Source organism: Populus alba, chromosome 11 (assembly GCF_005239225.2).
Source record: "Populus alba chromosome 11, ASM523922v2, whole genome shotgun sequence".
Taxonomy (NCBI): Eukaryota; Viridiplantae; Streptophyta; class Magnoliopsida; order Malpighiales; family Salicaceae; genus Populus; species Populus alba.
In genome coordinates this window covers 17,481,845-17,493,340 of record NC_133294.1, presented here as the reverse complement: position 1 = coordinate 17,493,340, position 11,496 = coordinate 17,481,845, and the positions used below count along the sequence as shown (strand labels likewise).

General features: G+C 32.0%; 1 protein-coding gene across 5 annotated transcripts; it reads left to right on the top strand.

Annotated features, from left to right (window-relative positions):
• Window positions 1-4,502: 4,502 nt before the first annotated feature.
• On the top strand, window positions 4,503-11,496 carry LOC118031388 (uncharacterized). 5 transcript variants are annotated; one of them, XR_004684524.2, is made up of 7 exons: window positions 4,503-4,804; window positions 6,115-7,450; window positions 7,560-7,826; window positions 8,302-8,457; window positions 10,136-10,259; window positions 11,235-11,362; window positions 11,468-11,496. XR_004684524.2 is itself a non-coding variant. In XM_035035778.2 (6 exons), exons 1-5 carry the CDS (start codon window positions 4,797-4,799, stop codon window positions 10,253-10,255), a joined length of 1,887 nt encoding a protein of 628 aa, XP_034891669.1. In that variant the 5' UTR covers window positions 4,503-4,796; the 3' UTR covers window positions 10,256-10,259; window positions 11,235-11,385. The 5 variants fall into 5 exon arrangements, 4 of the variants coding, with proteins under 4 accessions (XP_034891669.1, XP_034891670.1, XP_073268812.1 ...); XM_035035778.2 differs by lacking the exon at window positions 11,468-11,496 and having other exon boundaries at window positions 11,235-11,385; XM_035035779.2 differs by lacking the exons at window positions 11,235-11,362; window positions 11,468-11,496 and adding an exon at window positions 10,792-11,023.

Sequence of the window (11,496 nt, the reverse complement as noted above, 5' to 3'; positions counted from 1 at the left end):
AATATGTTGATATTAAAATATATATAAAAAATTATTTTAATATATTTTTTAATTAAAATTATTTTAAAATATATTATACATTGCAATCTCAAATATACCAAGAGTGACAATGTTCAATCTATAGCATTAATATCAATGACAAATTCAACAAATTATTTCCGTTGAATATAATTCCCAGCTCGCCATTAAATACAACAATAATTGTCCAGACTTTTGAAAATACTTCAAATCCTAATTAACAAACAATATTTTTGTGTTGAGGAATATAGCTAGCTTGGACTACCTAAAAAGGAAAAACTAAAAATTTGATGTATCAATGTATTGCTTAAAAATTATTTTTTAGCCTAAGTTTATATTTAAAAAAGCCAAATACAGGGTAATAATTTAATATATCTAGACTGACACAATATTAGACTCATGTGACAAAGATCTGGCTTGCTTCAAGCTCAATATTTTTTAGTTCAGCTGCATGTTGAGCTCAGGTACATATGAGTATAATAAAATATCAAACTCAACATACTGGAGTTTAGCTACGTGCTAAATCTAAATAGACATGGGTCTGGCAAGTTTCCAGACCTAACATTCTTAAGTTCATCCATATGTTAAACCAAAATTGACATGAGACTATCAAGTTTTAAGACCCAATATCTTTGAGATTAATTGCATGCTGAGCTCAAAATGACCCGGGCTTGACAAGTTATCAGACCCAACATCCTTGGGATTAGTCACACACTGAGCCTATACTGGAGTGGGTCTAACAAGTTGTCAGATCTAATATCCCTGGATTAAGCTGCATGCTGAGCATAAATAGACGTGGGTTTGACAATTTGTCAGACCTAATATTTTTTTAGTTTAATTACATGCTAGGCCTAAATAGACGTGAGTCTAGTGATGTACCATACCAATGTCCTTAGATTTAGCTATGCACTGAGCCAAAACAAACATGGATTTGACTAGCTACAAAATTCATCACCCTTGGGCTTAACATTATTCTAATCCATGTGGGTATAGACCTCATGTTAGGCAACAAGACTTTGTTTGTTCATTTTTAAGGCTTTTAAATTTCAAAAGTTGACTAGAAAATTTCTAAAATTATTTTGAATATTCTTCAATTTTAATTAAAAGTATTTTCACCAGAATTGTGGAAAACTCTTTCACTTTCAAAATAGGTGAACTTTGTCAAAGCACTCAAATGGTTTCTTTCCATAAGAATCTATCTAGACTTAGAAGCTCATAATGAACTCAAAACTTTAGATTTATTCATAAGAATAAATCTTTATTTTAAGCCATAAATGAACCATCGGTTACGAACATATCAATGCCTTTAAGCTACATCTAGAACATATAATATAGTTTACCTTAAATAAAATGAAGTGTTAATATATTTTTTTTTATCTATAATCAGTCTTTTACTTTAAAATTTCATATAAAACCTATCTTTTATTTTAGAATTTCATATAAAATCAATCTATCCGGGTGTCCTAAAACACTTAAACGGCAACTTCTTAATCCCAACCCCGTGGTGAAAATCTGAGTCAAAGAAATTTGAAGGAAATAAATGGCATTAAATCAGGTTTGTGATTAACTTGTATTGACGTCAAGGCATACCTGTCCATTATGTCATAGCCAGTAGTAAGAATACTATTTAATTATTTATGGATGGTTACATTTTTGTGGTTCCCTGTGTAATGTCCAAACTTGGCCCATGGCTTCCATACGTGGTGTGGCTAGCTAGCCGAGGTCTAGAAGCGTGTGTGTCTGTCTACACACACACACACTATATTGGTGGCCCGTGGTGTCAATTTTTTTCTTTTAACCAGAAATAAAGGAAACCATCATGTTTCTAAAGAAGTAACAAAAATTCGAGAGTTAAATTTTGAGTAATTTGATAATATAATATAAAACAAGGCAACAATAAAAAATTAAAAAAAAAAATTTCCTGGACAAAGTTTAGTTAGTATGTGAAGTTTATGATCTGGATATAAAATCTATCAAGATTACAAGTTTATTGTGTATTATGAGATTAGGAGATCAAAATAATTTTAAAAAAAATTAAAATAAATATAAATCAAGATATTTAATAATATAACACGTGTTATTTATCTCGTTGTGTTTAAAAAATTTATTTATTCAAATCAATTTGTAATAGAAATTAACATGCACATATAATTTATTGAATAAAATAAAAAGAAAAAAAAACCTATAAGGTTACACATTAAAAATATTATAAAAAATAAACATTACAAATAAATCATATAGCTCATAAAAACTTAAAGACATTCAATACAATTAAAAAAAAAATCACTATTTAAAAAATGTTAAATAAGCTAAAAAAACAATATAGAAAAAAATTTTAAAAAAAATTAAAAAAAACATAAAAATAGTATTATTTAAAAAAAAAATACCAAACATATGGGCCTTAAAGCCCAGGCTTGTGCACTTGGGCTTGAAGGGACATATGACAAGTCTTCTGCCCCTCCTTTTATTTTCTAAAAAAATAATAGGCAAACAATATGTCACTGTTTGTACTCAGATTCTTGTCATTATTGTGGTAACCGGAAAATCAGGCTTACAGGTTTTTTTTTTAATCTAAAAAACAAGTTTTTCAACCCATTTTAACTTAAAAAAAACCCCCTACAAACACCCTTAGAACATTAGAAAACCAATCTATCAACTTATTAGACCCAAAAAAACAATCCAAACCACTAAATCAAACAAGAGAAAATATTGCATTTTTAACCTAGATCTAGCTTTTTAGGTTATATTGAGACTTAAAACAACCACCATAAAAACTCTTTTTACATAATGAAACCTGTTAAAATTAATTTTAACCTGTTTGATGGTCAAAATGTTCAATTATTAATTTATTTTTTAGTGAGAAAGTGAATTGTTTTTCTTGGATGTTTTATGATTATGATTTAAAAATTTCAAAATCTATTTTGAAACAGTGAATTATCCAACTTCAAATTTAATTTTTTTAAACTAGTCATTTAAATTTTACAATTATTTTCTAATATAATTTAAATTCAATAATATTAAAATATTATAGCAGGTTAATTTAATATTGGTCTTAAATTTATTATTTTGATACCACAATAAAACTTTTTTTTTATGGCACAAAAAATTACATCATAAGTGTTTATTTTAGCCTTATAACCTGGTTTTCTAAGTATTTCTCACTAAAAAACAAATATTATGAAATTGATAATTTTTTTAGGTGTTTTGGATGTTATTAATGTACTAATATTAAAAATAAATAAAAATCTAAAACAATAATATTTTATTATATTTTTAATTAAAAAACACTTTTAAAAAATATTATACATCATAATACCAAACACTTTTTATTCATAAACATATTAATTGAATCCAAGTGGTGCTTTTGAGAGGAAAAAAAAAAAAACCCCATGAGTGCAATATTGTATCATTTAACTACCTAATCTTCTCCTTGACTTAAGTAATTCAAATCTTGATCACAAAATGAAACAACTTGCATATATTATTCATAAAATATATGTATTATTTGTCAATTCCATTATTTGGCGCATAAGAATAAATTAGGAAATGATTTTTTATCATGTTAATAAACTATAGGCTGGAAGAGTGATTTATATAGATTTTTATACTTGATTAATTCCTTTATTTGCTACATAATAATAAATTAATAAATGATTTTTAAGATGCTCTACGAGAAGTTTTGTATATTTTTAAGTAGAGGATAGACAATTGACAAAATTTATTATAAACAAATTTTTTTTGTTTTTTTTAATATATGAATAATTTTACAATAAGATTTCACACATTAAGATTGAGTTAAGCCTCTATTGGTTAAAACAAATCTTCTATTTGGTCTTATTTGTTTTTTCGTTTCAAAAGTGTTTTTGAAAAATTTAAAATTATTTTTTTTTTACTTCAAATTAATATTTTTTTAGTGTTTTTAGATTATTTTGATACAATTGTTATTAAAAATAATTTTTTAAAAAAAAAAAATATATTATTTTGATACATTTCTAAGTGAAAAAGTATTTTGAAAAACAATTACAACCACACTTTTCAAACATGCTTTAAAAATAAAAAGCTCTTGTAGATAAATTCTTGTAAAAAAATAACATTATAAGTTTATAAATAAAATTGGTTGCGTAATTAGTAGCATTTGATTATCCTTTCAGAATAAAAAAACAAAGATAATAAAAAAAATAAGATAAGTCTCTCTACACTTATTATTTTCAAAATATAAAAAATACTTTAAAATTATTATAAATATAAATTTATTTTATATTTATATCTATATATATTCGATCAAACAGATTTCTATCTCTCGTACATCAATCGCATCAGTCATCCAATACTAACCAAAAGCAAACAATTAGTAATTTCTTAGAATATTTCAGAAACAAACATTTGTGAAAATGATTCTTAAACCCGTGGACCCAAGATAACAGATAGCGTAAAGCCCACGAAGACCAGGTAGCACGGCCCATTCATAACCCCGTGGGGGCAAATTTCCAAAATTACAGTCCCAGCTCCTCTCTTTTCTCCCACTTTCTTGCGCCGTTGGCCACCCCCAACCCAACCTTTTCTCCGCCTCCGCCTCCGCCTCCGCCTCCAAAAACCCATAAAACGATGCGTTTTACCAAGGTCAGCGAGTAATAAAAAAATGCACCGTTAAAAAGGCCCCCTAGGGAGAGAAATCCATGAGAAAATGCATGCATCAACGACAACAATCAACAGAGCAGCCATTTTCCACCGCCTGCGCACTTTAGCTTCATCAGTTAATCCTCTTGGTTCTGATCGCCATGTTCAGGTTCATGGAATCATCCTCCTCTCACTGAGTTAATTCGGTTTTATATTTTGTTTGTTTTCTTAAATTTGAGCTATTAATTTTGGTTAATCACGCATTTAAATTCTGTAATTGAGTTCATAATTCCTTATCTAGGGCTAGAAATTATAGGAAAAAAATTATATTTTTTAAAAATTTCATTTATACCTATAATGCAAAAAATAATAATTAAAGGGTTAGGGTAGTAGCTCAGTGAGTGTATTTTACAGTATAGATAGTTTTTAGAAGCATAAGCTTTCAGCCAAGCATTCATAAAAAGCAGTTCTGCCGTTCTCTGTTTCGCTCTTCCCCTGTGGCTCGTACCTTTTATGTCTCTTTCCTTAGACGATCAGACAGCTGAGGAAAAGAAAAAGAAAATGATTTAGATATTGGCATCGGGAAGTTTTCTTTGCTGATCCCTAGATGAATTATTAAAAGATTATATACAACCAGGACTAATTGGATTAAACCTTCACAATCTAGGGTAAAAAACCATGTCACAAGTCCTCCACATTGCTGGCAAATGATGATCCATCACAATACCTAAACTTAATTCTGTTCTTGCTGTAGAAGTCTTCATGTTGAGGTTAAATTCAGTACGTAAAGAATCAGAACTCAAGCATCAATGCTGATGTATAGATTTCAAAATATAATTTATTGCGTTCAAGTAATTACGTGAAACCTGGATTAGATTTTTGCTGTCTGCTTAGTATACCAGAAAATCCCATCTGTTTTTTGCATTTTCTTTGATGAACCTGAAGTAGTGTCCTTACGAGACTCACCCTGAGAATCGATAGCCAAAAACATAGTAACAAGTAGCTAGAGAAGAGTTAAATTTAGACAATCATCCACATGCATAAGAGTTAAATTTGGTCAGTCATCATGTACAATGGATGGACTTTAATTGTTGCTCAGTGTTGGTTTCTAGAGAAGAGATTGCGTTGGATTTACAAATCCAAAGTCGAAGGTCTTGAATTCATATGCAATTTTGATGGTTAAAGTGTAAGAATTAAGACCCAATCGTGTTTCCCTTGTATTAAAGCCAGAAACAAAAGAAAGGTGTTGTCTTTTGAATTTAATCCTCGTTCTTGTTAAACTTTAGCTATGACTGTCTGCTTGATATATGGCATTTTTTTTGTGTTTCTTATTGTTATAAATACATGGAAAAGGTTTTTTATTTTTTTTTATTGAGCTTATAATGTTGTTCTACAGTATATGTATTTTTGGAGTTCATTTTTGAAATTCTAAACATTTTCTGAAATATTTGATGCGATCATGTAAATTTGGTATTGCAGGTTTTTGACAATTGGAAATATTAAAAAAGCTACAGTGTTGATTTTTGGTAAACAGAAAAGTAGTGATCAATTATTGGAAGTAAAAGAGTATGGGACAGTAGTTTCAGTTGGTTTGCATTTGGTGCAATTTAGAAATTACTCGCATTATAGCTTTCCAAGTAGAGGGTATTCGTCATTTGCATTGTGCAATGTTAAAGAGCAGTTTGGCCGTAGGTGTTTTACAAGGAATTATTCATTTACGAGTGATGAGGTGACGCACAATGCCCAACTTGCATGGAAAAGGCTCTTTAGGAAAGGTTCTGCTAGTGGCTGGAGTTTTCCTCGGATAAGTAGGATAGCTCAAGCGGTTAGCTTGGCTTTGACGCGGTCTCAGTTGGTGGTCCCAGGTGCTTTAGTGTTGACATGTGGGCAGGTGGCATGGGCACAAAGAACATTGTTGGAACCGGATTATTATCCCAGTTCTTTGTATATGCGTGCTCAAGATGGGCATGCTTATGTGACATCGTTAGTATCTGCTATTGTAGAAGCATTTGTGGTGTTAGTGAGAGCTATATATTTAGCAATTTTGTTCTCACCCAGCTTGTTGATGGCTCCATTTGCTGATTCTTGTGGGCCCGAGTTTAGGAAAATGTGGCTTCATGTTGTTCATCGGACACTGGAGAAAGCAGGTCCAGCATTTATAAAATGGGGTCAATGGGCAGCTACCCGACCGGATCTATTTCCTAGAGACTTATGCACCAAGCTTTCAGAGCTACATTCTAAAGCTCCTGAACATAGTTTTGCATACACGAAGAAAACTATTGAAAGAGCATTTGGTCGCAAACTTTCTGAAATTTTTGAGGGTTTTGAAGAGGTTCCTGTAGCATCTGGAAGTATTGCACAAGTGCATCGGGCCTCTTTAAGATTTCACTACCCTGGGAAAAAACAGACAAAGCCTACAGTGGTTGCTGTAAAGGTTAGACATCCTGGTGTTGGTGAATCAATTAGAAGAGACTTTATGATAATAAACTTGGTTGCAAAGATATCAACATTTCTTCCAGCTTTGAATTGGTTGAGACTTGATGAGAGTGTGCAACAGTTCGCTGTTTTCATGATGTCTCAAGTTGACCTTGCAAGGGAAGCTGCACATTTAAGCCGCTTTATATATAACTTCCGAAGGTGGAAGGATGTTTCTTTTCCAAAGCCTGTTTATCCACTTGTGCATCCTGCTGTTTTGGTGGAATCGTATGAGCAAGGAGAAAGTGTCTCGCATTATGTAGATGACCTTGAAGGACATAATCGGATTAAAACTGCACTTGCGCACATCGGGACTCATGCCCTTCTGAAAATGCTTCTGGTAAATTTATGCACACTTTATTCGTGTGTGTTTGTGTTTTCTCTAAGTTCTCAATTATGAGTCCAGGGTTGTTAAGTGTTTTTAGAAAATGGGGTATTTCTTATTTCAGGTGGACAACTTTATTCATGCAGACATGCATCCTGGAAATATCCTCGTCCGGGTTTCTCCAAACAGTTCTCGGAAACGGCTCTTTAAATCAAAGCCTCATGTTGTTTTCCTCGATGTAGGCATGACTGCTGAACTTTCTCAGGGTGATCGTGTGAATTTGATTGATTTTTTTAAAGCAATTGCCCGCCGGGATGGCCGCGCTGCAGCAGAATGCACACTAAGATTGTCGAAGCGACAAAACTGCCCAAATCCAAAGGCCTTTATTGAGGTAGATATTGGTTGCATAGATTTGTTTTCTTGTTTGACTGGAAATAATTGTCTTAAGAATGCGATGAGTACCTTCACTATGGGGATGATTGAATTTTATGTTAGTTGTAGGTTGTGGTGACAGACTGAAAAATGATATGTTATTTCTTTGGTTCTATTAATTGCTTTTCCATTTTTATTTGATTAGGTAGTAAAACACAGGTAGGCTTGAAAGTTAAATCTCTCTAAGTGAAGAGTTATTGTGAATATAACAGAATAACAGTCTATTAAGGTTATTGGATAGTTTGCAGTGATTTTAAAATTTAATATGTTTAGTGAAGAGAAGTTTTTCTTAAGCAAGTAATTTAAGTTGTATTTGTTTGGAAAAATAGATGGCCTAATGCTCTCGCAACAGAGTCATGAGCATTTTGATATCCTTCCCACCCTTCTTCTTTTGGAGTATCTTGACTTGCAATACCAACTTCTTTTTCTAACAGGAGGTGGAAGAGGCATTCACATTCTGGGGTACTCCTCAGGGTGATCTAGTCCATCCTGCAGAGTGCATGCAACAATTACTTGAGAAAGTCAGGCGTCACAGAGTTAATATTGATGGCAATGTTTGCACTGTCATGGTCACAACTTTGGTTCTTGAGGTAATTTAGCTCTTTACTATTTCCATAATGTTTCATTAGAAGGACACTAGCAAAGTTTCTTTGATGTTTTTAGCAACAGGGTAGTGAAAGAACTGGTTAGGCAAAGCAAAAGTGCTTTTTAAGAAGAAAGGCAAAAGATGATGTTAATTATCTAAGAACTGAATATATCTAAGACCAGTTAAAAAAATGATCTAAGACTTATGTGAGAAATCTTTGCTTGGTTGAGATCAGGGTCAGATTTGTGAAACTTGGGAATTGTGGAATACAATGTTTGAAAATTGGGTTCAAGCATGAATCACTCTCCATGACTATAAACATTTTTTTTTGCTTGTATTGTTCGTGTCAAAGTGATTATGATTTGGATAAGTCAGCAAATTGGAATCAATTGATATTCAGTGGAATAAGTCATCAAATTTATCAATGATTTTTTAAATTATGAATAATTTAACAAATTCTCATTGCAAGTCTGCAAGTCCTTAATAGCTGTGATCTTGAAAAGTTAGTCCAGGACTAAATACTGAACTATAAATTCACTTATATGGCACTACATTTTTTTTCTCTTTTCTAATTATAAAAAAAAAGAATTTGAATCTATTAATCAAAAAATCAAATTTTAATCAAAATAGCAAATATATATTATTGACTTGGACAAACTGAAAAGGAATTGGTTAGGTAGATTCAAGAGTTATGATTTTCCTTGAAAATGCAATAAAAAGACACTAATTTCGAAACTTCAAGCTTACAAGACACTGGCATTTTATATTTCTATCAAGTCAATAGTCTTACATTAGAATCAACTCAGAATTTAATCAACTACCCACTTATTACATATAGAGGATGATTCTTATTTGTCATATTAAGTTGTATACTTGGGATACTTGATTCACATTAGAAAAAATGCGTGTTTGTGTATAGAAGTCATGGGCCACTTCCTGATTATGACTACTATATCTAAATGGTCACACAAGTATGAAAGGTCTTACACTAATGCTAGAAATTAAAAAGGAATTACAAATTTCAATTTTTTTTTTTTATTGTGATGTTGTTAGTAACAGGGTAAGGGAAAAGAACTGGTAGGCAAAGGATAAAGTGCTTTTATGCATACAGAAGGTGTGGAGTATAAAGAAATACTGAATATACATGTTGATTTTTTCAGAACTGAATATATCCAAGACTTTTGTTTAAAAAAGATCTAAGAATTGGGCAAATCTTCATTTGGTTGAGATCAGGGTTGGTGAAACTTGGGAGTTGTGGAATACAATGTTTGAAAATTGGATTCGGATTTGAATCGGTGATCATGGCTATAAACTTCCCCTTCCTCTTTTTGGTTATAATGTATGGACTTGAATTGGGTATTCAAAACCTGGAATTATGGAATACAAGTAATTCTAACTGCAAAAATTTTGATGTTTCTTCTTCACTGTTCAGCCTTTCGATTTCCTGCTTTCCTTAACCATATAAGATTGTAGTTTTTGTTTATTGATTTCTGCAAAATGAAAGTAAATTTGGTGTTGGCCAAAGTAGCCACAGAGGCAGCCAAATAGTGATGTGTAATGTAATATCATGCTTACTGGCTATAAGAGGAGGGGGGGGGACCTCTGCAATATATTAGTGATTGTTATCATTAACAGGGGTGTAATTTAATATCTTACTTTTGGTGTTTTTCCAATTTCTTTAGGGATGGCAGCGTAAGCTAGATCCAGAATACAATGTGATGCAGACATTACAAACACTGCTTCTTCAAGCTGACTGGGCCAAGTCTCTTTCCTATACAATTGATGGGTTGATGGCCCCATAAGCAGGTTTTTCTTTTCTTTTTTCACGATGCTGTTTCTAAAATAACAAATTTGACAGTCCAAGGACTCGGAAATTATAACAGTTTTAAGAAATAACAAGAGTTGGCCATTGTTTTCCCTAGAAATCTCCAGCATTTCCCTTTTTTTCCATGAAATTTTGTTGTGCTGAATTTAACATATCATTTCCCCCAACACACAAAATGATGATGAGGATGGGGCAAGAAAGGAATGTAATAAAGACTTGTCATTTCATTTCATTTTATTGTAAATTTAGCCTTTTTTCCCTTCCCTCGTGAGGAACTAAAACAAAAAAGAAGTAAATTCACGGGTAGATATCTCAAACAATTATTTGCTATTCAATTATTTCTTTCGTTTGTATGCAATGGACATACTACTTGAGCTGGTTTTTAAACTTGTAGCCAACATGACATTTTGATGGTGAATGTTGGCATGGCAGGAGACAAGTTATACATAGCAAGAAGTTAATTTGAATTTCCAGATGACTAAACATAAACTACAGCAAGTACTTTTGTAACAGGTGTGCAATATGTAATGGTAGAAAGAAACAAAACATGGATTGTGGACTTTGCGAGCTGAAAGCTTAGAACATCAATTTTTATTTTTAAGCTGCATATTCACTGATTGGTGGGAAGCTTGAAAAAGCTCAGTTGATTCACATGTTAGCTATCATTTCTGTTTCTCAGAGAACCTACCCTCTCTTGATCTTGGCTAAACTGCAATTTATGGGATTTGTAGATTTTCCGGTGGCATCGAACTGGTTGATTTCCATATTGTAATTCATTGTTGCCTGCTCATTCAATCATATTGATATTAGAAACAGTGATTGCCCGAGCATTCAATTAATAGCACAAATTGAAGTATATAATCATCTAATCATCATACTGTCAGGTTACCTTCTCGTTTCCATCTAAAGCCTGATTCGCAGTGTTTGCTTACTTTTATTGAACTTTCCAACTTCAGGATACGAGTGAATGTGTAACTAGTGATGGATGAAATTCGGATTTATTCAGATGGCCACCAACAGTAGTAAATGAAGATTCACTCGTAGTTTCACTTTGAGCAGCTTTAATGTTCTTAAATACTGCGATGTGAGCACCTTTTTCGTTTTCAATCTCTCTGCTTCTTATCCTTCTCTCTTTTTACCTTCAATGATTTCATGCCACTGTAGCTAATCTTGTTATTTAATGGCTCAGCTGGATTGTTTTAAAATGTTCGCCGGAGT